General features: G+C 49.4%; 9 protein-coding genes across 9 annotated transcripts; 6 read left to right on the forward strand and 3 right to left on the reverse strand.

Moving 5' to 3' along the window:
* The first annotated feature begins 83 nt into the window (after positions 1-83).
* ASPSYDRAFT_1142628 (ssDNA endodeoxyribonuclease RAD2) lies at positions 84-3,887 on the forward strand. The gene is made up of 2 exons (XM_040839972.1): positions 84-898; positions 968-3,887. The coding sequence occupies exons 1-2, from the start codon at positions 318-320 to the stop codon at positions 3,756-3,758; spliced, it is 3,372 nt and encodes a 1,123-aa protein (XP_040700283.1). The 5' UTR covers positions 84-317; the 3' UTR covers positions 3,759-3,887.
* Positions 3,888-4,867: 980 nt separating this feature from the next.
* On the forward strand, positions 4,868-6,115 carry ASPSYDRAFT_91739 (Eisosome component PIL1/LSP1 family protein; the record flags this gene model as incomplete). Its single annotated transcript, XM_040852541.1, has 4 exons — positions 4,868-4,988; positions 5,072-5,205; positions 5,268-5,451; positions 5,505-6,115. 4 exons carry the CDS (start codon positions 4,868-4,870, stop codon positions 6,113-6,115), a joined length of 1,050 nt encoding a protein of 349 aa, XP_040700284.1.
* A 3,345-nt stretch (positions 6,116-9,460) lies between these two features.
* Positions 9,461-10,977, reverse strand: ASPSYDRAFT_156151 (bZIP transcription factor; the record flags this gene model as incomplete). The annotated part of the gene is made up of 2 exons (XM_040842531.1): positions 9,461-10,020; positions 10,713-10,977. 2 exons carry the CDS (start codon positions 10,975-10,977, stop codon positions 9,461-9,463), a joined length of 825 nt encoding a protein of 274 aa, XP_040700285.1.
* Positions 10,978-12,330: 1,353 nt separating this feature from the next.
* On the forward strand, positions 12,331-12,885 carry ASPSYDRAFT_33570 (uncharacterized protein; the record flags this gene model as incomplete). Its single annotated transcript, XM_040845115.1, has 1 exon — positions 12,331-12,885. The coding sequence occupies one exon, from the start codon at positions 12,331-12,333 to the stop codon at positions 12,883-12,885; it is 555 nt and encodes a 184-aa protein (XP_040700286.1).
* A 965-nt stretch (positions 12,886-13,850) lies between these two features.
* Positions 13,851-17,707, forward strand: ASPSYDRAFT_47768 (transcription factor domain-containing protein). The gene is made up of 6 exons (XM_040847502.1): positions 13,851-14,353; positions 14,411-14,544; positions 14,605-14,966; positions 15,029-15,701; positions 15,754-16,299; positions 16,356-17,707. Exons 1-6 carry the CDS (start codon positions 14,225-14,227, stop codon positions 17,368-17,370), a joined length of 2,859 nt encoding a protein of 952 aa, XP_040700287.1. The 5' UTR covers positions 13,851-14,224; the 3' UTR covers positions 17,371-17,707.
* ASPSYDRAFT_1143921 (uncharacterized protein) lies at positions 17,477-18,153 on the forward strand. Its single transcript, XM_040839973.1, has 2 exons — positions 17,477-18,034; positions 18,122-18,153. The coding sequence occupies exon 1, from the start codon at positions 17,583-17,585 to the stop codon at positions 17,880-17,882; it is 300 nt and encodes a 99-aa protein (XP_040700288.1). The 5' UTR covers positions 17,477-17,582; the 3' UTR covers positions 17,883-18,034; positions 18,122-18,153.
* On the reverse strand, positions 18,146-23,551 carry ASPSYDRAFT_47769 (kinetochore-microtubule binding complex subunit SPC105). The gene is made up of 5 exons (XM_040847503.1): positions 23,118-23,551; positions 22,699-23,047; positions 19,914-22,642; positions 19,245-19,866; positions 18,146-19,182 (listed from the first exon to the last, which is right to left on the reverse strand). The coding sequence occupies exons 1-5, from the start codon at positions 23,358-23,360 to the stop codon at positions 18,392-18,394; spliced, it is 4,734 nt and encodes a 1,577-aa protein (XP_040700289.1). The 5' UTR covers positions 23,361-23,551; the 3' UTR covers positions 18,146-18,391.
* Positions 23,552-24,030: 479 nt separating this feature from the next.
* Positions 24,031-24,898, forward strand: ASPSYDRAFT_47770 (40S ribosomal uS17 domain-containing protein). Its single transcript, XM_040847504.1, has 2 exons — positions 24,031-24,466; positions 24,564-24,898. The coding sequence occupies exons 1-2, from the start codon at positions 24,302-24,304 to the stop codon at positions 24,630-24,632; spliced, it is 234 nt and encodes a 77-aa protein (XP_040700290.1). The 5' UTR covers positions 24,031-24,301; the 3' UTR covers positions 24,633-24,898.
* On the reverse strand, positions 24,806-26,964 carry ASPSYDRAFT_70478 (uncharacterized protein). Its single transcript, XM_040850509.1, has 5 exons — positions 26,490-26,964; positions 26,239-26,427; positions 26,026-26,073; positions 25,780-25,935; positions 24,806-25,725 (listed from the first exon to the last, which is right to left on the reverse strand). Exons 1-5 carry the CDS (start codon positions 26,796-26,798, stop codon positions 25,225-25,227), a joined length of 1,203 nt encoding a protein of 400 aa, XP_040700291.1. The 5' UTR covers positions 26,799-26,964; the 3' UTR covers positions 24,806-25,224.
* Between the last annotated feature and the right edge of the window lie 967 nt (positions 26,965-27,931).

A 27,931-nucleotide genomic window follows, 5' to 3' on the forward strand; every position in this document is an offset into this window, starting at 1 on the left:
AGTGAGCCACATCGGCTCGCCTCTTAAGGTCAATCGCTTGCAACGCAAAATGCTCGACTGTTCCCCGCATAAAAAGATCCAAAATGATAGTTAAAATTCCAGCGATAAGGATTATGTAAGACCCTTATCAGCCTCTTTGCTCAATGGGGTAAGATTGACACGTGACTTCGCGGCTCTTCGTGTTCAGCTGTGGCGACGCGGGATCTTGTCGCTGACAGCACTCGAACGTCCTTTTCGCCGCAAGCAGCCTGTTCTCTATGTCCTGGCATGTCTTCTAGCTTCTACGCGGATTGCTATCCTGCGCCTGCTAGGCCGCCATGGGTGTTCAAGGACTCTGGACTATTGTCCAACCTTGCGCTCGGCCCGTGAAACTCGAAACCCTCAACAAGAAGCGACTTGCTGTCGATGCCTCTATTTGGATATATCAGTTTCTGAAAGCCGTTCGCGACAAGGAAGGAAATGTCCTCCGCAATTCACATATTGTGGGATTCTTTCGCCGAATATGTAAACTCCTGTACTTCGGAATCAAGCCCGTTTTCGTCTTTGACGGTGGCGCCCCCATCTTGAAGCGACAAACGATTACGAATCGAAAGAAGAGACGCGAAGGTCGCAGGGAAGATGCAGTACAGACGGCAAGTAAGTTGCTTGCAGTGCAACTGCAACGCACTGCGGAGCAAGAAATAGCCAAGCGCAAGAACCGAGGGAGGCAAACGGAAGAGGAGGATGTTCCGGACAACCCGGTTTACGTCGAGGAGAATTTCATGACCGAGAAGCAGAAACAGCAGTCTCGGACATTCAAGAAGAAGGATGCCTATCATTTACCCGATATGCAGGTCTCACTTCAGGAAATGGGGGCGCCGAATGATCCGCGGATCATGTCACAAGAAGAGCTAGAAGAGTACGCGCGACAGTTTCATCGGGGCGAAGACATCAATCTCTATGATTTTTCTAAGATAGATTTCGACAGTTCTTTCTTCCTCAGTCTGCCAGCCACTGATCGTTACAACATCCTAAATGCAGCGAGGCTCAGGAGCCGGCTCCGTATGGGATACTCGAAGGAGCAGTTGGATAATATGTTTCCGGATCGCATGGCCTTTTCGAAATTTCAGATTGAGCGCGTAAAAGAAAGGAACGATCTCACTCAGCGACTAATGAATATCAACGGCATGAATGATGATCTGGCGTTCTACAACTCTGGCCAGCGGATAGCAGGAGAGCGTGGCAAGGAGTACGTGCTTGTCAAAGACAACTCGGTCGAAGGTGGCTGGGTATTAGGAGTTGTAGGTAATAAGGAGGGAAGTCAACAAGAGAAGCCCATTGACGTCGACCAATACTTCCACCACGAGATCGTGCCAGAAGTCGAGGAGTCTTCCGACGAGGGAGGCTTCGAGGATGTGCCCATCGAGGGCCTAAACCGTCTTCCGAAACTTTCTTTCCTTCAGCCAGGTGTGCTTGATGATGCTTTGAGACATGGCATCGAGGAGAATGATGCAGATGCCGATTCTCTCTTTGTCCCAGACGGCAACAGAGATGCTCACCATAGCCGTGCAATCATTGATGACATCTTCGAGGGTGCTGTACCAAGCGAAGATGAAGACCTTCAAAAGGCGATTGAGATGTCTCTGCAGCCGACTGACCATATCGAGCATGATAAGGACATGCCAGAAATACCAATTAATCGTATGGCGTCTCCAACAGCATCGGCCAGTAAGACGGCAGCCGAACCTATGGAGGAAAGCGACGACGAGTTAGACTTTGCGGCAGCTTTAGCACAATCGAAAAAGATTCAGAAAACGCCTGCCAAAGCTGTCCCAAGCCATTCTTTTGATGGGCCACTACCCTTTGAAACTCTGAAACACAAAAAACGTTCCGACGCTCAGACATCGGAGCAACAAGTTGTCGAGCCGGACGCAGGTGGATTTGAAAAGGCGCCATCTAAGGAAGTCAAGGAAAATATTCCTCTACCCCCTTGGTTCTCTGGGCAGCAGCAAAATTCTGAGTTTATTGCTGACCTACACGATGCTGAAGCTTTGAAAAATTATCGTGACACCGCCATGACGCCAGACCATTTGTTTCTTAAGAACCATCGGTCACCCAGTGTTATAGATATCGATCAGTTTCCTGAGAACGAAGTTGTTGACCTTGACCCAGAAACCCCTGCTGAACCCGACACTGGGAAGGCCGCAATGCAGGATACAGCGCCGGCAGAAGTGAAAGAACGTCATATGTTTCCAAAACCGCAAGGGACATCGTCAACGGATGATAGACCCTCAAATCTCTTAGAACAAGATGCCGAGTCAGAAAAGGATGTCTTTGAGTGGGAAGCAACCGATGATGAGAAAGCTGATCGGTCCTCGTCGCCCGAATTCGAAAATGTTGTGATGCAGCCTGAAGAACCTGTTCACGATGGCAATGGTGGAAAGACTGAGCGTTCTCCATCGCCCGAATTCGAAGACGTTGCAGTGCAGCCGAAGGAGGCGGTGCTTAGTCCTCCGCTGCACGAGCAGATTGAGCTCAACCAACCAATTGATATCGTTGAAGATGAAGGCTTCTCAGATCCAGAAGACGAAGAGCTCATGCGGCAGCTCGCGGCCGAGGGTGAGGAACATGTTCGGTTTGCCGCAACTCTGAACTCAACGTCACAAAACCAAGGCACCTTCGATTACGAGCAAGAGCTCAGACAGCTTCGCACCCAGCAAAAGAAGGATCGCAGAGATGCAGACGAAGTGACGCAGATTATGATCACAGAATGTCAGCAGTTGCTATCATTATTCGGAATACCGTATATCACAGCGCCAATGGAGGCCGAGGCGCAGTGTGCTGAGTTGGTATCTTTGGGGCTTGTGGATGGTATTATCACAGACGATAGTGACATCTTTCTATTTGGTGGCACCCGTGTTTACAAGAACATGTTCAACCAGAGCAAGTATGTTGAGTGCTACCTTACTACGGACCTAGAGAAGGAGTATGCCCTACATCGAAGGAAGTTAATCAGCTTCGCACATTTACTCGGAAGCGACTACACAGAGGGGATTCCTGGGATTGGCCCCGTGACCGCGCTGGAGATCCTGACAGAATTCGGCACTCTTGAGGAATTCCGTGACTGGTGGACCCAGGTGCAGACAGGGGTTGACGTGTCGAGCGGCAGCCATGCGGCGTTCTACAAGAAATTCAGAAAGCAGGCGACGAAGATTTTCCTGCCACCCACGTTCCCAGATACGCGAGTAGATACTGCTTATCTGGAACCAGAAGCGGACAGGGATCCGTCGGCGTTTCAATGGGGCATACCTGATCTACATGGAGTGCGGAACTTTCTAATGGCGACCATCGGTTGGAGTCAGGAAAGAACCGATGAGGTACTTGTGCCTGTCATTCGCGATATAAACCAGAGAGAACAAGTGGGAACTCAGAGCAACATCACAGGTTTCTTTAACGGCCCTCAAGGAGCGGGAGCATTTGCGCCTCGAGTCCGACCTGGCGGACAGAGCAGGATGGAGAAGGCGTTTAGCCGACTCCGACGAGAGGCTGAAGCTGGGTCAAAACCTAGCCAGGACCTGGACCGTAATGATGTCGAAGCAAGCCCTGGGGGTTCGGCTAAAAGTCCGGCTACCCCCAACCAGTCTCGTCGACAGAGGAAGAGTAACAAGCGGGGGCGACCTGAACCACGAGGGGCCGCAGAGAACGGCCAGGGCAGCGGCCAGAGTGGTGACGATACGACCGCCAAAAAAAGTAGAGGCCGCAAGGCAGTAAAGACTTGATTATGAATAAGTGAAGGGTTTTCATGCCAATACAATGTTATGTAATTAATACTTGAAGACGGTCGGGTTGTGTTAGTAGTGACCCACCGTTCGTCACGGTTACATGAAAGCCAAGTGTGCACTGTGCCACTCCACGAGCCGGATGGCTGGGTTGCGGATCGATCGCCCACTACGAATGCAAGATAGATTGCATTCTAATTAAGCTTAGTCTATCTATCACACTTAAGATAAGGATTGAGATTCAGTGATATTGAGGGATGTGCAGCACTCTTCCGTCCCACGTTCCCGCTCAGACAATGCGCCTCTTTAGGACCCAAGTCAAAAAAAGATCCCATCAAGCCCAATCCATGGTTTCTAGGCAACAAAAAGAAGCGCTACTAAACGAGCATGTCCTGATTCCACAATTCCATCATGCACAGATGATCTCACCTAGTTTTACACTACTGAACCCCTTAAAGTTGCGCCCAACCAGCTCGATGACATCAGAGCGGACCCGATGACGTCGCGGAAATGGCTTCCCTCAAGTTCCACATTACCAGTGCTTAAAAGCTGTCGTCCAGCTGTTCCCCTTGTCAGATCGCTCGAGATCCTCTCGAACGGAAGTAAATCATCTAATCCACCAGTCACGACGTGGTTCTGATTATCAGCGGCTCCATTGCTCCAGATCTCTTGTCCATCAACATTTTCTCTGCTCTTCCAGCCCTTGCAGACTACTGCAGGCCTCCCATTGCCCCAACCCCGTGACTTCCAGATCGGGTTTAGCTCCCAGGCGAGTCTCGACGTCACTGACTCTCCTCTTTCTCCATCAACTCCCGGTCTTTCTTCCTAAACTTGATTCCCTCAAGGGAAAGGATTTGCCAGGCGTCATCAATTCAATTGCTTCATCCTTTTTCAATTCTTTCACTTGCATCCCCGGTTGCAGTTTTTCCTTCCGCCGCGTGCCGGTGAAGCCTCCTGATAACACGTCACTTCTGCGCAAAGCGGCTTTGAAGGAACTCTATTCCTCCAATCACTCGCACAACCCCCTCCTTCGCTCTTTCATAGCCCGCCTTCTTTCATCCTTCGCAAGTCGCCCTTTGCAGTCGAGTTCCATTTCGGACTACCTCACAATGCATCGTTCCTACTCTATGCGCCAGTCGCGTCTGCCGACCGCCTCGCAGATCGAAACTCCTCCACCACCGCTCTCCTCCACGAAGACGAACAGATGGATGGGCAAAGGTGGCGGTTTTGGTGAGTCAGGCTTTTTACACCCAGCTTAACGCACAGGCGTCTTATTGAAGGTCACCATCAGACTAACCGCACTCATTCTCTAGGCCACGCCTTCCGCAAAAATACTGCAGGCGCTTTCGGGCCTGACCTAGCGCGCAAGCTCTCCCAGCTCGTCAAAATGGAAAAGAACGTCATGCGCAGCGTGGAGTTGGTCTCCAAGGAGCGTATGGAAACCGCGGTATGCATTCTCATTGATATGGTGGGATAACATCAGTCAATGCTAACGCGGAATTGTTTTAGCAACAACTCTCCATCTGGGGCGAGAACTGCGACGAAGATGTTTCGGATATCACGGATAAGCTCGGCGTCTTGCTCTATGAAGTCGGGGAACTCGAAGATATGTACGTCGACCGCTACGACCAATACCGAGTTACCATCAAGAGCATCCGCAATATCGAGGCATCCGTACAGCCCAGCCGTGACCGTATGTCTATCTCCAAGTCTTTCGTAGTTTAATGATACTGATATTCTCTTCAGGCAAGCAAAAGATTACCGACGAAATCGCGAAACTGAAGTACAAGGATCCAAACTCCCCTCGCATTGTTGTCCTTGAACAGGAACTTGTCCGCGCCGAAGCCGAGTCCCTCGTCGCCGAGGCTCAGCTCTCCAACATCACTCGGGAGAAGCTTAAGGCAGCATTCCAGTACCAGTTCGATGCCCTTCGTGAGCACTGCGAGAAGGTTGCCATGATCGCCGGCTACGGGAAACACCTTCTCGATCTCATTGATGACACCCCAGTCACACCCGGTGAGACCCGCCAAGCATACGACGGATATGATGCCAGCAAGGCCATCATTGAGGACTGCGAAGATGCCCTTGCCAATTGGGTCACCTCCAAGGCTACAGTCAAGTCAAACCTGTCTCAACGTTCGCGTACACTTTCTCAGCGTCACCGGGAGAACGTCGCCAAGGGTCGTGAGAACGGTGTTGACCTCTCGACTCAGGACCAGCCCTTGAGAGGCGACCGGGATTCATGGGTTGCCGCTGAGCAGCACCGCAGCTACCACAACGGTGTAGATGACGGCGAGGATGTTGGTAGCGATATCGGAGACATCCGTGGCCGCGAAGAAGAACCAGTTTCCGTCTAACGGAGTAATTTGAAACAAGTTGGAGCGTCAAAAGAAACCAGTAAACGAGACATTGGTTAATTTCTTTACGCTCTTGGATTCCCCTAGTGCTACTGTACGAAATGACTTTTTGCTCCTTTCCTTGCTCGGTATCTTCAGGATTTCGATCCGTCGTTGGTGGGAGTGTTGTTTATCCTTATTTATTTTCTGATTATCCCGTTCTACTTACCCCATGAGTTTCGATAATACTTTGACTTATTTATTCCTCTGGCAAATGCACGAACTGGCTCGAAGTGGTATCAGTAATTTGACTGCGATTTCCGATCCAGCTGGTCCGTTGTTGCGTGCCTGATCTGGGCAGGCTGGCGGTGCAGTGCGGTGGGATATCATGGGATGAGAAGCATTTTCAAGAGTTCTGGTTTATTTAATTATTACTTAGTGAGACCTAATGAATGTAATATTACTTGTGATTATCGGTTTAGTCAATCGAGTAGTATGTACCAATATATCTTTTCGATGAGGGACCTAACTACATGTACATGCCACTCCTAACCTCTGCGCTATAGATGCAGAATAATTTGGCGCTTTCATTTTGCGGCTCCTTTACACATTCAGAGTAGCCGCTGCAGCGTAGACTATTCGAGGCAAGTGTCAGTGCAACTTCGGCACGCTGCTGTCGCAAACATCGAGCCAATGACTGCCTTCCAGCTCTAAAGGCCCGGTCAATGGGGGGTATTTATCCCTGCCTCAGGTCCCAATGGCGGCTAACCAATATGATCCGGCTTCAGTAGTGGCCAGTCTGCATAAGGAGACTTCAGTTACCTACCGTTACCTAAACCTAAAAAGCCAGCCGATGATTGACACAAGAAGCACAAAATCAGGTCAAGTGGCGTGCAACGAAGGTAGCGCTCTTTTCCTTCGTCAATTTAAGGTTTAGAGTTAGTCGCGCTGCGTTTTAATTGGAGTTTCCGACGTTTTCTGCCGTTAGCTTGTGCGGGTGCTTACTACCTTACTAGAAGTCCCTTGCTGATTCTGCAGAGACTAGGCAGAGTGTTAAGACTAACGGCCGGAATCATAAAGGCACGGCAGTCTTATTGCTTCAGTTCATGCTGCTGCCCACAATTAGCTGGATCATCAAGGGCCATTGCTTATTAATATACGGTAATCGACAAGGCGCATGGCATTAGCCCGTCCTTGAGAAGATCAGCACACGGCTGCAACTTAGTAGCATACGAAGTGTAGCCCTATTGCCCTTGTCAATCTTGTCTGGTAACTTGCGGTAGTTAGTTCTTTTTTAGTCAACGGGCACGTTCTTCGGTTCGCGAAATTGTGAGGTACGAATATCTCGGGGAATAACGGTACGTGATGGTGGAGACGTGTTCCGCGGTACAATATTCGCAAATATGTACCAGAAAACAGTCCTCAGGAGAGGAAAGAGCAATCCGCTATTAGACGGCCTAGGTCGGGTGGAGAGGTAGTCGGCAGGTATTAGAAAGAGAGTCGATTTGGTGAAATGCGTAGCCTTATTATTGCAAGCACACCTCAGTATATCGACCTATCCCTATTCTGTGCTTCGCAACTGATAAGTAACGATAAATGAGCACACGGCAAATCACTTAGGTACTTCCTGGTAAATCACTGGGTAATCCACTTTTCACATGGGACGTCCACTTTTGTAGGTTCCGAAGTGCTGACTGAGGTCCGCATCCACAGCACGTAGATGAGAACATCAACGGCTTCGGGGTTTTTAGGCCTCATCGCCCTAGGCAGTATCCCTGATACTGGTGATTTATAGGTGCCGAGACACATATGTAGCTGAATCAATCAAGTTGATACATCCCTGATGGTGTTGGGTTGTGTCAATCTAGCATGATTTCTCTTCAAAAAGCGCGAGGAAATTGTCCGTCCGAAGCCAAATAACGGAACCACACCTGGCAATTAAACCAAGAGCTGTCATGTCTTATCATGAAACATCCATCAGCTGAGGAAGGGCTGGTGAATTGAGAGGTCAAACCAGGCAACTCCTAAGCGGACGACATCGGTATCAGGTGCGCGGAAGAGTAAAGTCGAAGCCTAAAAAAGGTACTCTTAAGTTAGTGTACGAGCATCACAGTTGCAGCATATATTTGTTCAGAGATGGACAAAATAAAGAAATGAGAGACAATCACAGAATCCTCGCATGTTGTCCAAAGTCAAGAAGAAATAGAACGTACCGATATGAATGTGGAGGAAGCCAAGCAGGACACCAATGCAAGAGAAGTGAACTCAGAGAAACAGAAATATTGGGCATCCTGGCGTTAGAGCGTCAATAATTGAGAGAGGAGTCCTGACAGCACAGCATGTCAGTCAGCGAGGAACGCATGTCGTGTGCTTCTGGGCTTCGAGAACAGGAGAACTAATGCAGGCTGGTGATATCTGGTTAGTTCAATTGCAGTTGCCGAAAAGGTGCAGTTGATGGAAGGATGGAGGTATGGAAGCGTCGGGAGGTGAGCGAGTCAGTTGAAGGTATTTGGCGTTGCTGTGGAAGAGAAGGGCAGACACCAGGATCCACGCGATTGCCGGATTCAGCCTTCCATTAGCATCAACTCACAACTATTGATCATTGATCAACCACGATCGCGGCGGCTGATCTCCATTGTTTCATCCAAGCCATCGATTCCGTCATTGTCCTCAACAGCCAGCCAAGGGTGTTTTTACATCGATATCTCTCATTGTTAGCCCCGATGGCGCAATGGATGACCCAGTCTTGGCAAGCTGGACGGTGGACTTCTGTACGTCTTGCTCAATGCATGCATGACTCCCGAAATAACACCCCTTGATGATGTGATACACAGTCCGAGTCAAGCTGATACTACGGTGTACATGTGAAGAAGACGCAACACCTACTGGGTGCATTATCCATCAATCAATAAAGTGGGAAATGGTTCTGTAGATTGCTGCTATATCAACCCAAAAAAGCAACCCAGCCAAAAACTCCGAAAGCAGCTTATATACCACACAATTGAAAAGAGACGAAACCGGTTCCTGACCAAGTCGGATCGTATCTCCATTTCCCTCTGTTTAACCCCTGTCAACATGGCAACGCAGCAACAAAACCCTGCAACAGATCCCAGTAGATGTTCAACAAGCGAATGAATCGAGTATAACACAGTGAAACTGTAGGAGATAGCACAAAACAAGAAAGGTCATTACATCGTCAGATCGCCCCACCTCCAGATAGGTCGCTCGTGGAGCCGAGTGTCAACTAAAGAAGTTCAAAATGATTCCAAGAGTACTCAAGAGAGCCGCAGAAGGAACAGAACAGGAAACGGCCACAACCAAAACAAGCTAACAACACAGATAATGCACTAAACTTCATTTTAATGCTTAGATATCTGTACCGACGCCCTTCTTTTTTGGCTGAATATGTTTTTGCCCGCTTCCGGCCACGGTGGTACTTTGGTGGCCCATGGACTCTGATGGAGGAGGCATGCGAGTAGATGTTGCTTCGTGTTTCTCAGTCAGAAGGTTCTTAAGCCATCGGTTCTCCATTTCAAGCTGTGCAACTCGCGCCTCAAGCGAGGCGTTCTTCTCGGTTGTCTCTCTGACAGTGCGCTCGAGCACTTGTTCGCGCTGCTTCTTCTTCATGCGAAATCGGGCGCTCGCAGCAGTGTTGCGACGTCGTCGGTCCTCCTCGGCAGCCCGACGAGAATGTTCTTCATGGCCGAGAGCAGAAGCAATATGGTCTCCTGAGATCTGAGTGCTGTATTTGCTGTTGCCGATCTGGCCATTTGGGGGTGAAATCGAAGATGACACGTCTGAAGGTGTCATAGCACCCGGTGCGTGCCCTATCTCATCAGGCCCATATGAGATTGGAGGGTAGAGAGGATAAGTCGAGTGTGAAAGCATGTGGTCGGGTACAGAATAGTTGATGGTCTTGTCGCCGGCTGTTGAGGAGAGTGTAAGCAAGATCGATGAAAAGCAAGCAGCATGAGAAGAGAAAGACAAGAAGAAGGGAATGGAATTATCGTTATCATAAAAAGGGTAGAGTTATCAGAGAAACACTGCAACCCCAGAGGGACCTGGGGATGAGCATTGGAGCATGAGCCAGGGTGTGGAAGCTTGGTGAGGGTCCGGCAATGACAGGCCGCCGACGATGTCATAAATGTGATCGATTGCGTGCTTGCATTGCCTTTACCAAAGTGGGATATCAAAAAAGGCAGGGGAAAAAGAAAACAATAAGACGGTAATAAAAAAGAAAATAAAATAAACCAAAATAAACGACGAAATCAACGGTATTGGTTGGTTCTTGCAGGGAAATTTGGGGGAACGAAACCACGTTTCCAACCAAGTGACACTCAAAGACACGGAGAGTTCACAACGCCCGGGCCAGGGGAGGCCCTCGGGGAAACTGGAACAGGATCGAAATAGCAAGCAGCCTCGCACACAGCAACACCCAGGGGCTGCTTCCTTAGAAAAGGGACGCACAGCTCCTGGGATGTAACCCGAGAAATCGCAGCGGCAGTAGCTCTTGCACCATCCGACGTTGGATGAGCAAAGAATGCAAAGGAAACGAACCAGACAGCATAAAAATGGCGCAAAAAATGCAATTTGCGGCGTCATTCGAGCTCAGACTTACCATGATACGGATATCCTCGCACATCGATCGGGCTGTGGTCGTCCTCGAGGCTCTCATACGAACTGACGGACAAACCGCCCATTCCCTCGGTTGGGTCGAAGGTCATGTTTAGGTTTGGGATATGTGACAAGCCAGCAGCGTCCGTGTCCAGAGAATAGTGTCGACTCTTAGCAACGGCCGGGTCGTGTCGAGAGAGGAGGAAGTTGAAATTTTCAAGTTTCTCCAGGCTCGAGGCCGTCTGACGAGCGATTTGTTCATCTGACATATTGCCTGCAGGTGCTTTTTTTTAATAAGGTGCCTGCCTCTCCCGGGCTCTGTTCAACCTCCGCTTTTTTTTTTTTTCTCCCTAGTCGCGGGACCCGGGGACTTGATTTGATTGGAATAGAGGATTTGGCAAAGAAGGATTGATTTACCAGCTGTGCACCCAAAATGCTTGGGTGGCTTGTCTTGGGGCGAAGAGGGATGGGGAATCGATGGTGACAGAACCACGCAAATGTCGCCAGCCGATCAGCTGGGGCAGGGGCACAGAGGGAACCTGGGATTGACCAGAAACTCAAACCTTGCCGGGGGCTGAATGGAATTGGAAGAGTTGGCTCAAAGATATCTGTTCAGAATCGGCCGGAGAACATCCCATTCGCATAGCGCGGAATGAGCAGCCACGTACGCACAAGCACGAGAAGCGGATGCGAACCAGAGCCTGGACCAGCGTGGCCAACTTTAGGAGGGAGTCGCCAGTTACAGAAAGATAGTACCAGCAAAAAGACCGTGTATTTGCGAGGAGAGTTGACCCAAGACGGGAGGCACGCAGTTGGGAGGCACAGCACCGCAGCCGATCGTCTCACGCCTTCGTGCTAGTTGATGATCTGATATAATGGAGAAATGTCGTGATCGCCCGTTCTCATTCGTCGGTTCCCACTCCGCGTTGGACGTTGGCAGTGCGCTGTAGCGGGCGGGCAGCGGGAGGCTTGGGGAGGAAGAGAAACGCAGGGAACAAAACTGGCTTGATGCTGGATTAATATTGATATCTGGAGTGCGAGGATCTCGTGGATCTCGATGGGCTTGATAAACACCATCAGGGGAGGAAAAGGGGACCTGCGACAGGGACGGGAAAAGACCGTACTGAAATCGCGTTACCACCCGCCAAATGATACATTACCAATGTCATACATATTTTTGGCCTGTTGTAACAAACATCTACGGGGTGGATCGGTATCCGTTGTGTAATGGTACGGTTGCCTGTGAATACACAGTCACACATACAACTCAATACCTCCGTCACACCGTCCTTTTCGCAACGATCCCTTCGTTTCATTTCCTGCGCAAATCACAGCACTTAAAACGCGCGTTAAGCTGCCACTCTGGACGAGCCCACTGTGGAATCCAACCGGACGGCATGCTTTCCTTTTCGAAGCTTCGCTTCCCCGCCCGCCTCAGTGGTTTGCCAAGTTGCCTCGGTGCTGGAGTATAATCAAAAATAGTACGGAGTACTTTTGACGATGCTGCCCTCACCATCCCCGATCCCAATCCTGGAATGCCGGACAAGAACTGAATAATAGCCTTGTAGGGTGCAACAAGCTCATGTTTTTATCTGGTGCTGATTGGGCCCGGACACTGAATCATGGCCATTCCCGGCCGAGTCCATTCAGGAGTCAGGAAACAAGATCCCGGCAATCCCACCCCCAGATTCGACGCCTGCATTGTGCATAGGAAGATTATCATTATTAATAGGCGCTATGCCCTTGGATCTTCGGATTATCCCGTCCCCCAAACTCTCGGAGAAATCATAGTGTTGTCTCAGTCTGCGTCTTTGGCGAATTCGTCCGTAGTTTGTACCCACCCACACTCTTCAACCCGTTCTGTGATGTTAACTCAGTATAACTACGGTGTTCTCCGTGTGCTTGACTGGCTACTCCATAGTCCATCCTGCTCCGGACTTGGATCGCTCAACGGCCATTGCTCCCGAGTCCTATGTACGTTCCCTGCCGCTGTCGTCATATCTCAAAGGAAGAGGGAATCTGGAACTCCTAAAGAGTCGAAGTGGAACGTAGAGAACAACAGTCTCATTGTTACGTACTCGGAAAACGAGGCCATTGTCCTACATGGGTTTCGCGTATTGACTGAGATTGTTCCTTCCATCGTAGCTCACCAGTTCCTTTTACCTTTACGGGCATGACGTGAAAATGAGGGGCTTTCATTCGAGGGGAGAGGAATGAAAAGGAGTCCGGAGATGGCACTAGAACTTGTATCTGTCATGACAGCGTTTGAAGTCATGAAAATTGTTCGCTTTGGGTGTGCTATGTTTTATTGTCAGCCAAAAGATCGATACATAATCATCCGTGCGCCAGTAGGTACTGCTGCGAAAGAAGTGCACGAACGCCGCGAAGCAACGTGGCTTGCAATATGATAAGATCCCACGGGTAATGTGGGTAGCCGAAGCAAGGGGCACCACGAGCCTCTCCCCACGAGCTTCCCGGGTACTGATAGAATTATACTTCTCCATCAGCGCATCTTTCGCCCTAGCACCAAGGCCTGGCCTGGGTGACCAATGCACTGGGAAACTCGTTCGGCAGATTCGGTCGAGGTCAGAAACCCACCGTTACTACCAAGTTATAGAGTCAGTCAGATCAAACTCCCCGGACGCCGCTGAGTTTTCTCGATCCTTGTTGCCATAACGGTTCCCCGCGATGCACGGAAACGGTGCAAGCTTGTCGGACCTGGGGTAAAACAAGCGGTCAGGACTCAGGCAGCCAAGCGGTCTGGCGCGACGGGCACGGCCAACAGGACAGAGTCTGGACTCAGATAATCTGGTCCTGGAGCTGATGGGTGGTTGGTTCGGGGTGGGTTTTCTCTCGGCGTGGAGCTCTCCGAGTCGGACTGCAAAGGGTCTCGCGATCGGTCAAAGCAAAGCAAGACGCTCAATATCAGATCGATGAGACATGCTGATTCGATGCAGGCCGTTGTCCTGCTCGGAGATAAACTCAATTTCCAGATAGTTAGTTACTTGACAGACCTTGCTGTCAGTCGCACTGACAGCTGGAAGACCAATAAGTGACGGCGTGGATGCCGACATCCGAATTTTGCGGAGGCGCCATTACTAATCAGCGTCTTCCTCCGCCACAAATCGCATCTCCGACCGCTGTTCGTTTGACTGATTTCAAAATCCTCTCTTGTCACGCCATTCCTTCATCGTGACTTGGAAGTAGCGGCTTTTCGCGGGCAGAACTGCGCAAAAGGACCCAGCAGAGCCGCGTGGCGCAGCGATCCACCCGTTTTGATTGCGATCTTGTTCGCATCACCAAGCAGGAGCCTATCCTCATTCGAATCCTGGAGGCGCAGGTTTCGGGCCGGGTTGAGAGCTTGGTATCGGTGGCCGTCGAGATTCCAACAGACACCATTGGTTAATCCGACTCCGCTGTTTTCCTCTCCCAATACGACTCCCCACGGCGCCCTCAGGCGCTACGCATGTTCACTTATGAGAGCATCTACCTCGTCTCTATTTTAGTTGTTGAGTTATGCAACACTCGCTACTGGATGATAGTGTAACGCCGCTCCGGAGAATGCAGGATCATAAGCCTGTTGTTCTCGAGACTGCAAGATCCGGCAATAGCCATGATTCTAGATTCCGACGACGTAAACCACTGGTAAGCAGGCCTCCTTGTCTGTTTTGCAAAGGCACCATAGTAAACATACTTCATTAGGCCTGTGAGATGTGCTACAAAAGGAAGATCAAGTGCGAATTCGATGATTCCAACCAAACTTGTACCCAATGTATTCGCCGTAATTTGAACTGCAAGGCCCTCCCAGGGAAAGGGAAGAGGGACAGCAGTAAAAGGTATTTGCCCTGGAACGAAGTCTTTCTATTTTGTTCTTCTGGGTACTAAAACTAGACTAGATCTCGCTATGTGAAGACTCTAGAAGAGCGCCTGAAAAAGACCGAGTCTTTGCTCAAGTCTGCCGGGATATTGATTGATACAGCAAATTTTGGCGATCTCGGTGACGCTTCAGAGTCCGACGCTGAATCTGATAGTGCTATGGAGGATGACAATGATGCTTCAAATCTTCATCAGGATTTCGGCAGGCGTGGTGTTGTATCAGGAGGTGTACCATACCCTCACAATGTGTCTGCTGTGAAAGACTTGCCCACATCATTTGATTCTGATAACTCACCTGAATCCCACGAGCGCAGGCGCCCGACCACAGAGAAAAGTGAGCCGCCAGTCTATAGAGCGGACAGGGGAAACTCGCTGTATTATGGTATGTCTGCTACCAATTATTTTATTTCTTGCTTGAAGGTATGTTGCTGACACTGCATGCAGGACGGTCCACGCCCCTTTCAATCTTGACCCGAGAAGGAGTCGAGTGGATCAAAAACAGATCTGGCGAGGACAATTCCCTCAATTCATTACTTTCAAACTCCAAATTCGACAGTCCATGGGCCCACTGGCGGCCTGATGTATTCTACGACGTCTTTTCTTCAAAAGTTTTCAAACCATTACCACCGCGGGCGGAAGTGTTCTCTCTCCTCCGAGACTATTTTGAAACCGTGAACCTTATATTCCCTCTGTATCATGAGGACACGTTCATGCAGCTCGTCGAGTGGCAGTACACCCAGCAGACATGCGATGATGCAGCTCGGTGGGCCAGCATCAACATCATCCTCGCCCTAGCCTATGAGTACCGTTTCTCAAATAGTCAGAAATCAGAAAAGGATAGAGAGAAAGCATGGCTTTATTACAAGAACGCTCTCTCCGTATTCCCCGAGTTGGTATTGCGACGAACAGACTTGCTGAGCGTGCAAGCCCTCTTGGGAATGGCACTGTTTCTCCGAGGGAATTCTGGCTCTCAGTCCACCGTGCCCATTGTCACCGCAGCTATACGATCGTCGCACCGGATGGGGCTTCATCGTGAGATTCCCAGGCCTCACCTTTCACGATGTGAACAACAACAGAGAAGGAATGTGTTCTGGATTGCTTACATCCTTGATCAAAGGTAAGGTACCTCCGTGGTTTGCTGTTCCCTAGTTAATGTCTCCTCGGTATAGCATATCTATCCGGTTAGGCAATGCGCCGACACAGCACTTCGATGATTTTGATGTTGAATTTCCTTCCGACGAGACCGTTGACGGGCTCAAGATGGCAGACGATAAGGCATTCTTCCCCCAAATATGTCGCATCGCCGTGCTCAGAAGTCGAATATACAGTCAATGCTACTCGGCAAGGGCTCTAGAGAATAAGTCTACCGCCTATATCTGTGAAACCATTCACAAGCTACACAGCGATCTCCAAGATTGGAAGAACAACAGCCAGTTCGACTCCTTGTTCAAACAAAGAGGTGGTGGAGAGGACTTTCTGGCTGGCTTTGCTTCGGCGGGACTGTTCTTACTATATTACAACTCCTTGATTATGATCCATCGCTTACCGCTGTTGATCAATGTCGTCTACCAGTCGCGCGCGGGCACAGTGCCAGATCCTGATATCAGGATGATAATGAATCAGTCGTCTTCCTCCGCTGCGGTTTGCGTCCAAGCGGCACGAGATACTCTGAAACTGGTGAATAACCTGCCGTGGGGCGATATCGCATGGATATGGTGAGATATCTGCAAATCAGAAATCAAAACGATCGTTTTGCTAACACCATTTTTAGGTCTCTATTATACTACGTCTTTTTAGCTGTGATGACGATATTCGCCAACATTCTTCGGAATAGTCAGCAACCAACTGCCAAAGACGATCTTCAGTCCCTGAACATGGCCGCGACATTCTTCGCTACACTCGTTCCCGCTGACGGACCATGTAACTATGCGAGATTTATGACTCGCATGAGCACGACATTTGAGCGCATTGCCCGAGTTGTTTTCGAACGAGAGCAAAAAACAGTCAAACCTGGTCTGGATGCAAAGAGCAAACTCTCCAAACCCGACATAGGCCTGCAACCACCTTCACAACAATCCTCTATCTCCGCACCCAACACTCACTCCACATCAACAACCGCCGTCAACATACCCAACCTCGAGGGTTTACCCCCTATAAATTCAAGCGGCTATGTTGTCCGCGACAGCCCCACGCCCAGTAGCCCTCGCCCTGTTCCTACGAATACTAACAAGACATTATCCGACAATTCTTCCCCCTCCAATCCTATCCGAACGCCCAGAGAGAATCCACAACACCCCTCAAATCGAAACATAAACCACTACCAGCCCCAACCAACCCCCTTTCCAGCATCAGCCATGAACATGAACATGAGCACAAATATCGACATGGCCTTCCCTCTCCCAGCTTTAGAAGAAACAACCTTCACCTTCCCACAGCCAGAGCTATGGCAAATCCCGCTCACGGCAGACTGGGAGTTTGGATTCGGGGGCCATTTTTTGAGCAACATGTTTGGCCATCCCGGGAATATCAATCCCAGTGGCAGCGTCGGCGTGACCCAGGGTCAGAATTATCTTTTCCTGGACGGTGGTGATGGAAATGTTACGGGTCCGACCACTACTGCTGCTGCTACTCCTGTGTCTGTGTCTTCGGTCCCTATGATGGATGGCACAGGAGCAGTGGAGTATGGACATGGGAATGCAACCGGTACTGTTGGCCACGGGGGAGCGTCCAATACTCACCCGCCGACAATGTGGATGGATAGAAATTTTGGTGGTAACACATACTAACAAATGGCATCAAAGTTTCACGAACATGGGGTAATATATTATGCTACTCTAGCAATATAAGAAATGATTACGAATACTGTTGCAATCAGCCCGAAAATTTACTTTCTTTTTCCTTTCCTCTGTGTTTATATCTGCGTCTAACAACGGCTAGGCCTTATTGTGGCCATGCATAGCCAGACAGCCGTAGACTTCTGACCACAATTCTCTGTTCCATGGAACCAGACGCTGAACCGTCAGGTACAACCCCCGCCCACCGGCCAGGTATTACGTGTGAAGCTCCCTCCTCGTTGTCATTACGTCGATACTGGCCCCCTCAACTCATTTCCCGTCGTCATCTACCCGCTGCGCTATGGGCTGGCCTGTCTCTTTATCGAATTTCCCTCGGTTCTGGGGTCGGAAGAGCCCACCAGCACTCCCCAAGAAACCCTCCTGGTTGGAAATGCTACCCCCAAGAACTCCTGCTATGCATTGCAGGTCTTACGAATCTGGGTATTTATGCTGTCAAGATGTAGCACTGAGTTCCAACTTAACATACGGGACAGTGGAACAGATGGACCTGCACTTGTAATCACAAGATGGTTGGATATGGGTGCTGGCCTGGATATCAACGATCCGAAGTGTTAACATAAATAGCTTGTGATGTCGAGGGATGCGGTTGGAACACGTGAGGCTCAGTAGATCTTTCTCGATTGTTTCAGGATGCTGCGACCCCGCACAGCGAGATAATACTGATCTAACAGACCGCAATCAGGCCTACTTGGTACGGAAATTGCGCCGCCGTCACTTCTTACCCGGGTGTCCCCAAAATTAGGTGGTCATTTATGCTTGTCAAAACCTTAGTAAGTATAATGATAGCAGTTGCAATTTCATCTGATCTGGTATCTGGATTTCAGGAAATAGAGAACAAAACATAGCGTGGCCGTAAACCCATCGCAACACAATCCGGAACTCCCGCTCAATAATCGCGAGGTAAAAAATAAACAACAATAAAAAGATGATTAAAAACACAAGCATAACCGGATTAAAACACCTTTCCAGAAAGCATTTGAACCGCCTTGCTCCATACGCCGTTACCGAGTTTGGCGCCAGACTTGTTATGTCCTCTCAGTTCCTTGCTAAGAATACTGCGCATCTCCTTCTCAGACAAGCCAGTGCTGTTATCTGCTCCGAAGCCGTATATTTTGCTGGCGAGAACTTCGGTCTGGATGTCCAGGACGCCGAATTCGCTCTCGTCTTTGCTCTCCGGGATACGCGTCGTCACAGCAAAGTCGACATCGATTCTGCTCTTGTTTATGCTCTGCTGCGACTCCAAGGTCGCAGAGTCAGAGGGAATACCGGTTCCAAGCAGAGTACATCTTGCCCTGAGGGAAGGGTTTTCCTTGTTGTCGGCGAGTTGAATGTTAGTCACGCCGTGGAACCCGAGCATACGGGCTTCTTCCTCCACGTTTGATGCCAGATCCCAGGCCTCTGATATGAAACGTAAAAGTTGCTTTGGTGTGACTTTGGATTGATTGATCCGGGCGACATGAGCTTGGAGGGCTTTGAGGATGAGTAGTGAGATTGGTGAGAGCTGATATGCCCTTGCGTTCGACTTCATCTCGTCACCAGGGCAGTAACTCAGTTCAATCGGTGTTTCAGATTTTGGGTTGGGCAAAGTAACCTTGTTGCTATCAATATGTAATGACCCTGGGTAGAACTTCAATTGGAGTTGATGTTGGTAAGACATGGTCACCACCGAACCTGCCTCCGATTCCGCAGAAGATGCAGAACTGATAGACCATCCGGTCTGTTGCTCAATGCGGTGAACGGAGTCTGTTATCCAAGTCAGCGTTATTATCAACAATAAAACAAGGTAGATATTTAGCAGAACATACCCTTCAGTTCACGGATCTCCTTGGCGCTCCATCCACGGCATTCCTCCTTTACCCTCTCTGCTTCCTGAATGTGGGCAGTAAACTCCGCCTTTAGCTCTGCTCCTGTTTCAATGGTAGCTGTCTTGTCTTGGACTTCAATTTGTAGTTCTTGAAGCAGCTTCTTCTTGGACTCAATCTCCTCCTCTATGTCTGTGAGCTTGCCCCGTGCAGCCCAGAGTTCATCTTGGTCGCAATTCTCTAGTTCATCGGCCAACTGCTGAAGGTGCGTGGCTTCTTGCTCGAGCGATGAATGTTTGGTGGACAGCGCAGGGACTGAATCACTAAGAAGCGCTTCATGTTTGGACAAGATCTTGTCGTCCCCCTTCATTTCCTCCAAGTGCCGGTCCAGGCCCTCCTTCAGACCTTCAAGAAGCTTCATGCGCCACTCGTACCAAGTAGCTTTGCTCAATAGCCTGGTATGGGTTTTCACGTTTCGGAATTGGTTATCCATCAACGACCGGATATCAGGCGCTGCGGTCATATATTCTCGGAATAGAGGTGGATTGTCTACATATGTTTCGTTCTCGATAGACCGGATTATCTGTCTGCCTTCGGAGATATAAGATTTCAACTCGCGGCAAGACTAAGGATCGTTAGTAACGGACTCTTTTATATAATGTGGTCACTTACATGCTGATACAGCTCCAACATTGGCACGGTACAAAAACCAGCAGCCACGCATTCGTCGAAGTTAGAAGCACTAGACTTCCCATTGCCCTCAAGAGACAATCTAGCTGTCCTTTTACTGATGCTATCCGGTGCGGTGGTATGTCGTCTCTTAGTAGTCGTGAGCTCCATGAAATGGATGTTCGTCATATTCAAGAAGTCCTGCAGCTGGATTGGCTCAAAATCCGGTTCTATACTCTCAGCTACACCTTCTTCATCCCCGACCTTATCAGCCTGGGGCGAGAGTGTCGGCTGGTGAGGATCCAGAATAGACACACCCCTTGGCTCATGATTGGGTGTCGTGCTGGCCTTAGTGGGTGATACTTCCATCGTCTTACGGGCCGGTGAGCGAGCTGCGCGGCCGACCGTCTCTTCTTTAGTTGGAGGAGGCGGAAGCTTCACGCTTTTAACAGGGCTCATATCCTCGCGACGTCTCAACCGCTTTGGGGTGTTCTCGGCTTCGTCTTCATCTTCCAAGTCCAGTTCTGCCGGGCGCTTGCCGAGAATTCCTCGTGCAGCTCCAACGTGAAGACTCTTGCGGCCACGAACCTTATTCTTCTTCGGCGTGAGGCTCGAAATCATATCTCTTAAGCTTGCAGTAGGATCCTGGTTGTTGGGAGGCTGAATATGACCGTCCTCCCGGATCTCTTCTTCCTCGCGTTCTCGGTCAACCTCCTCTTGAAGTTTAATAGGATCTTCAAAGCGCACCCCTTGCGGTACTTTGTCCTGCGGAACAAAATCCCCGGCCTCTTCACCAATCGATCGTCGTTTGTCAAGCATGGCTGCGACTTTTGGAGACCCCAGCCCTTCTTTGTCGATCCCAAGGCCAGACGAACGCCTAGAACCTGGGGGTCGAAGGACAAATAAAGGAGCAGATTCACCTGATGCATTATTACCAAAAAGGCTTCTACGGCCAGGGGACTCCCTTTGCCTGTCGAAAACCTGGAGTTCAGGCTGGAAAAGTTTCTTGGGCGATGCGCTGCGAGAGCCCGCACTTCGCGTTTGCGGGGTCTCTCCAGGAGTGGAGGGCTGGCCTTCCACTGTCAACTGCGCTGCTGGGCCTGAAGCGTTCTTGCTGGGTGACTCTTGTGGTGTCATTGATGTTGGTGTCGTTGGTGCCGTACGGCCTGTGCTCTGTCTTGTACGTCTTGACCTGACGCTAGCCAGGCTAGGGCTGCCATTTTCTGAGGCGACAGCAGCAACGTGGAAAGCCGCAGACGACTTGGCGCGCGACTTTGCTGGTGACTTGGATGACGCCTTTGCTGAAAACTTAGAGGGTGACTTAGATGGTGACTTAGATGGTGACTTGGATGGTGATTTGGATGGTGATTTGGATGGCGATTTGGACGGCGATTTGGACGGCGATTTATTCGGGGAAGCTCGAACCGTTTCCTGGAACGGAGAGCTTCCTTGTTGCGAGTCTATCTTGTCTGGGCTCGCGGCATCCGGTGTCAATATTTTCCCCATGGCCGCAGTAAAATCCATGCCTGCCGTCTGGTCTCCGTCAACAGATTCGGTTTGCTCCTGGATAGGCGGGAGTATACCCCCAACCGCCCCCGTCATCTCCATATCGTCATCTTCCATTTCGTCTTCCACCGCATCCCACTCAGAGACTTGCCGACTCAGGTTCGGAGCGACATTGTTTTCATCAACATTTTGAACGCCAGTTCCTTTATTTAGAACCCCTCCAACAACAGAGGTAAATTCCATTGTCATCTCCTCGTCATTGTCCGCCACGCTATCAGCGCCTATAGACTTCGCAGGAGAAACAGGCTGAGCGATACCTCCCACAACGTCGGTGAGCTCCATAGTTTGTTCCTCGTAGTTCGTCTGCCCGCCAATTGACTGGCGCTGGCCTATGGAGCGACGGGTGTTGGGAACGATGCGGCCAATGGCATTTGTTACGTCCATGCTCATATCCTCGTCGCCATCATCACTTGCCGTTTCCGAGAAGCCACCGTCTAAGGGCTTTGAGGGGTCGACATTCTCCTGGTCGTGCCGGGCGCTGAGGTCATCCCAATCGAAGCTTTGCCTCTGTCCCTTCTTAATCCAAGGCTGGAACGCGCCAGTAATTTCTTGGTCGGCAATCTCCATAGAGACATCCTCGTCGTTCTCGTTGTCGATACTCCTAGTTCCTGCCTCTCGAGCAGCTTGTCGCAAGGCATCGTTCAAACGATCAGTTCCGGTGGCTGATTCGGATCCATCTGTTTGGGTGGTCACCCCAGAGTGGCCGGACATATCTTCCATGCTCATCGCAGTGCTTTCTCCATCAAAGCCGGAACCTGATAAACTATCATCATCATCATCCTCCTCATCCTCCTCATCGTCTTCATCCCTAGCAGTAGAATGCAGACCAGTGTCGTCACTATTCTCACTCCCGCTGAAGGGGCTTGAAAACTCCTGGGAGGAACCTATCCCATCATAGCCGCCACCCAAGGGTCGATTCCTTAGCTGTTCTAAGTCTGGGTATTGCACCGGCGAGAAAGCGATGTCAGACTCTGCATCTATTTCAGGCGAGCTTGACGGGTCACTTCGTTTAGACGTAGGTGCAGGCTGTTGGTTCTGCGTAGTTGCTAATGAAGACGCGCGTCGAGTAGAGTTCGAGGTAGACGAGGAAGTCGAGTCGTCAGGTATTTCCACCACGTTCCACGTATGCAATGTCGCCTCAGGTGCAAAGGATACACGACGGTTGGCTTGAAATCGGTTAGTAAGCCGCAGTTAGGATCTCAGAAACAAAAAGTTGACGCACCCATCGACTTCCTCCGAGCTTCTCTGTGCTCCAATGCCGCTTTTCTCTCACGCGCGCGTCTCTCTTTCTCTTCCTGTTCCCTTGCGGCCGCCATTTCATCACGAATTGTAGAAGCGTTGAAAGTATCGAATGGATTCGTTTGGTCGTCAGGGTTGGCAGGTGATTTTTGGGCTGGGGTATCAAAATCGATCAAAAGTCCCTCTTGGGTTGAACTGTTGGTGTTGTCTTGTTCGCTTGCTCCGCGGGATGGTGTTTTTCTGCGCGTTTCTTCAAAGGTGGGGATGTTTCGTACTGGCGAAACGGGAGCTGTTGGCTTGAGGATTGACTTTAAAGGTACCACTGCAGAAGACTATACAGAGATGAGTATCATCGGCTTCACGGAGGCAGCACTGTATCGCGGGGTTAAGTGAGCTAATTACCTTGCGCCGGTTTCCATTCGAGGCTTGAAGTGCATCCAAACCGCCAGGTCCCAAGCTTTTGCTACGGGACTTCTTGTCCTTTCCTGCTGTCACTTGTTGGCCAGACGGTGGCCGTCCAGCGCCAATATCCGTTGTCGCATTCTCCTTATCACCTCCAGATGTCAACCTCGATCGGGGTACATGGGCGATAGAGCGACGAGATCGCGGACGGGTTGAACCCGCGGTGTCACCTCTGGACGCCATTGTGAAATATTCCGCTCATGGACGAGTCCAGCAGGACAGGGGATTTCCGATAATCGAGAATGTATTGCAATGAAGCCGTGATCATCTCCGTACAGGGAGCGCGTCACCCCGGCGGGTAGTCATGTGATGTCGAAAAGTAAACAAATACGGGCTTACATAACAGCCCTAGTCCATCCGCAGGGGCTTCCGCAACAGGACTAGCGCCGCCACCGCACAACTTTCACACTGAATATCCACCATCGCTAAATTTGTCTTCCTCAAAATCGACGTCGACAACCGAAATAATCCGACAACCCCCTCCGCGACGACTCTCCCACCCAGCTCGACCTTGTTTCCTCGTCGGACTGAATTATCGCAAAAATGGCGACCGAGTTGACCGTCCAGTCGGAGCGTGCGTTCCAGAAGCAGCCTCACATCTTCGTCAACCCCAAGACCAAGGCGAAGAGCAAGAAGGTCGGCCAGGGTCGACGATGGTACAAGGACGTTGGTCTTGGTTTCCGTACCCCCAAGACCGCCATTGAGGGCAGCTACATCGGTATGCACGACCTGTTATGATTTTTTTTTTTATCCGGATCAAGATTGCGGTATGGCGGATGTACAGTGGTTTTCTTTCTCGGGGTCTGGAGATGAGAATATGCGCGGACCGTGAGAAAATGTCAACACACATTTTGTTCGACACGGGCGTACTCTGGGATTTGAGCGAAGATTTTTTGTCTGGACTTGGAATATCGGGGGTAGCAGCACCATTCTACCGATCTCAATTCCGAAATCACAGTTCTCGACTCCGGGGAAGAATACCCAGATACGCTATTGCTACGCTCTTGATCCATCAGGGTTAGTATCAGATTACTGACCTCCAAAATACAGACAAGAAGTGCCCCTTCACTGGTCTCGTTTCCATCCGTGGTCGTATCCTCACCGGCCGTGTCGTCTCCACCAAGATGCACCGTACCATCATCATCCGCCGTGAATACCTCCACTACGTCCCCAAGTACAACCGTTACGAGAAGAGACACAAGAACCTCGCTGCTCACGTCTCTCCCGCTTTCCGTGTTGAGGAAGGTGACTGGGTCACCGTCGGCCAGTGCCGTCCCCTCAGCAAGACTGTACGTGGCCGCTCCCTTGAAACCATCACACCTGAATCTCCCATCTCCGAATCGGTTTTTATGTACAAGCTTTCTCTAACAACTTTCCGCTCTACAGGTCCGTTTCAACACCCTCCGTGTTCTGCCCCGCACTGGCAAGGCCGTCAAGGCTTTCAGCAAGTTCTAAGCGTGTCGACGAGGAAGCGGTGTTCTCGAGAGAAAATTCAATCCAGGGAAACGGCGCGGCGCGAATGGATTCGAGCGGAACAGTTTGAAGGGGTGTTGGGATTGTTTCACGATATCATGTCCCGGTACCCTTGTGAAGGATATATCCAATGAAAAAAATTTGATCTGTTCTTCTTTTTTTAATTAGGACTATGCCGTATAGCATAAGCATACTAGGGAAACGGGATTGACGTGCTTCAACGTTTGGGAATGGAACTTTTACAAACAGGGAGTGCGTCGTCATATTGAATTTGGATTGTAGAAATCATTTCGAGCGTTGTGAAACTGCAACCCGACGACTATGTCCCACGCGACAAGGCGCAGCTCGAGACAATGCAATAAAAAATCAGCACAAAGTAATAATCTCTAAATTATCAAGCAAAATACACTACCTTACTCCATGCACCTCTTCTTCACCTTTACGTGCGAAGTCACCACAACCAATCCAGGGACCATAAGACGCAAGACGGAGAGGAGATGGAGATGGAGATGGAGATTGCACCCAAACGCGGTAGCGACGGTGTTTGGAGTCAACAAGGAGTATTCGGAATCACCTACTCAAGCGCAGATTTAACCCATGTCCTTTCACTAGTAAACAGGTCACTAGTCATCTGCTCTTGTTCCAATATCACCCTGTCAAACAGATCAAGTTCCTCGTCTTTATCATCCAGACGTTCATCGGAACTACCAGCTATATCAATTGTAAAGCTAGCGTTCATGTACTGGGTTTCAAGTATTTCCTCAAAATCGATAATAGAGATACTTCTCTCACTTTCCAGTTGATTTTTAGGTGCTGGCGTGTCGTGTGGATCTGGCCTGTTTAAACGGATATCTTTATCGAGGGAGTTTGTCACGGAGCTATCACTGGCTTCGAGGTTATCATCGTTATTATCTGATAAGTCCTCGCTGAGTGAATATACATCCAAGTCAGATCTAATATCTCTATAGGTAGCATGAGGGTCGGGAGTCTGAGCATCGGGAACAGGTGAAAGCCCGGGTGACAGCATAACAAGTTCACCTCTATACCCGAGTTCAACACCTTCAAAAAAATCTCTCTATGGAATGTGTCTTGTCTTGACTCTCCAAGAATATGCAATTCCTTCACTAACAGTTCCAATATATTCATGGGGGACTGCCAGGAGCGAGAGGAGCCTTCTAACTGTTACTCCTGCTTTCTTATCCAGGTACACTGCGTTCTTTGCCATTGCTTGATGCAGACCTCTCCTATTTGTAGTAGAACCAGCGATCTTATATAGCTGGAGGAACTGATTTATATCAGTATTTTCCTATAATATCTGCCGAAGAGTAGTAATCTTGAACGTGCATATAATCGCGTTGTCTATCTGGCCCCATACCAGATACTCTCCTGCACCGTTATAGTTCGAGTTTTTGACCTTGAATTTCTATTTTCGCATATAGTCGAGTGTAGAGTAGGTTCTTGCCCCCAGGCGTTTAGTATCAATAATTGATACTGATGCCCCTTCCTCTTTACGCAGTGCTCTATGGATTGGAGCAAGGGCAGATTTGAAAGTTGAGATAAAGGGTAAAGGTACATGTTTTCTGCTAACATGATTCTTAAAGAAGTTCTGAAAATCGTCCTCGGTAATGCTTTCGGGATCAAAGTATTCCTGAAAAATGTCTGAAAATAGACCGGCAACAAACTTGTTCTTAGCGTTAACGCCTTGAGATCCGGCGTTCCACCACCGGTAAAGAAGTGGAGGAGTCTTGGCTGTATCTAAACTAGTATCAGCTACCCTCTGCTTTCATTAGTAACAGTATTTTTAGGTAATGATTTATTAAGGTCAAATACCACACTTACTTGATCAGTACTTTCAGCATGACACCAAAAACATGTCTTCCCGCCAGCAGTGCAGAGGGGCGTTTCAAGGTCTGAAGAGTAGCAGGCATCAAGTTGCTTGTTATCCTGTATCAATATATCTTTGGAGCCTGCAGGTGAGTCCTGATATATAAACTGAGAAAAATCCACAGTATTCTCGTGTTTTCGAGTAATCAATATATTCAGAGAGGCTGCTGTTTCTTCGATCATTTCGATAAAAGGTAACCACGGTTCAGGATCGAAGCTAGAAGTATGCATATCTCCCCATATCAGGTCTCCGTTCTTTCTCATACTAACCTACTGTGCTTCGAGTCTCGTCCATCGCGCAGTTATACTATTTATGAAACCATATTCCTTGAGCTCTCTTGCAAATTGTGCATTAAATATTTCTTAGAAAGCACTGTGGTCTTCCTTAAAGTATTTAATCATGCAGCAAAGGAATATCCTCATCTCGGATGACTATTGTATTCTCGCTTGCCGCTCTGTAAGATCGAGGGATACGAGCGCCATTGCCACTGATTGCGGCAAAATTGTATTGTAAATTTATGGCAGCTGGCAAGAATTTGCACTAATGGAGTAAATCAAGAAAACGGCAGGGTGGTGGAGATGATAATGAAAAAGCGTATGCTGGAGATGAAGCAAGAGAAGTCATTGCAAGCGACTGAGACCAACAGCCAACACACTTGGGCTTTGTGTTACGGCTTTTAATCCAGCTAAGTGCTATCATTCCGGGTTAGGCATATCAAGGTGTAATTGAGCACCTTTGCACCCGACTCTGTCGGACTCCTACCCAGTAGGAAAAGAGTGTTTTCCTTCATCTGTCTGCCTCATCTTGCCCTCAAAACCCTCCGTTATTGGTATTCAGGGAGAAATGACATCAAAATTCAAGTAGCTAGAAGCTGATATACAATTGTATCATTATAGAGAAAGGTAAATATAGGTAGAAAAGTGAGGGTGTGAAGAAATAGTAAATGAGGCTGAGACAAGCTGTTTCACGCCAAATATATACATTGGGCACCACAGCACATTTCCAACTTAGAACGAAAATAAATTCTCTTCAAAGGGGTAAACCATATTAGCAGGATGCAAGAAATAATCAGATTATCAACAATCGAAGTGATTTTCGAAGTATTGGTGAATTTACTGTACATAGCTTGTAGCACGAGAGCGATTACTTATGACGCGGTTGGTGACCAAAGTAGCTTAGGCAGCCAAGTGAAGGCGGCGTTGGACTCTGGGGCCGTTGTGATGCTCCTGTCAGTCGTCACCTTCTTCCCCCACGGCCGTCGCCCGCCAACCTCGTCCAATTCCCCTGTCCTGTTTTCTGGTCGCGTCTCTCGACAGTGCAAATTTCTTACACCGGATTCCCCGGCTGGCCCGATATATCTTGTGCCTCTTCCGTCCTTTCTCTGCTCTCCTGACAC

Source organism: Aspergillus sydowii, assembly GCF_001890705.1.
Source record: "Aspergillus sydowii CBS 593.65 unplaced genomic scaffold ASPSYscaffold_9, whole genome shotgun sequence".
Taxonomy (NCBI): Eukaryota; Fungi; Ascomycota; class Eurotiomycetes; order Eurotiales; family Aspergillaceae; genus Aspergillus; species Aspergillus sydowii.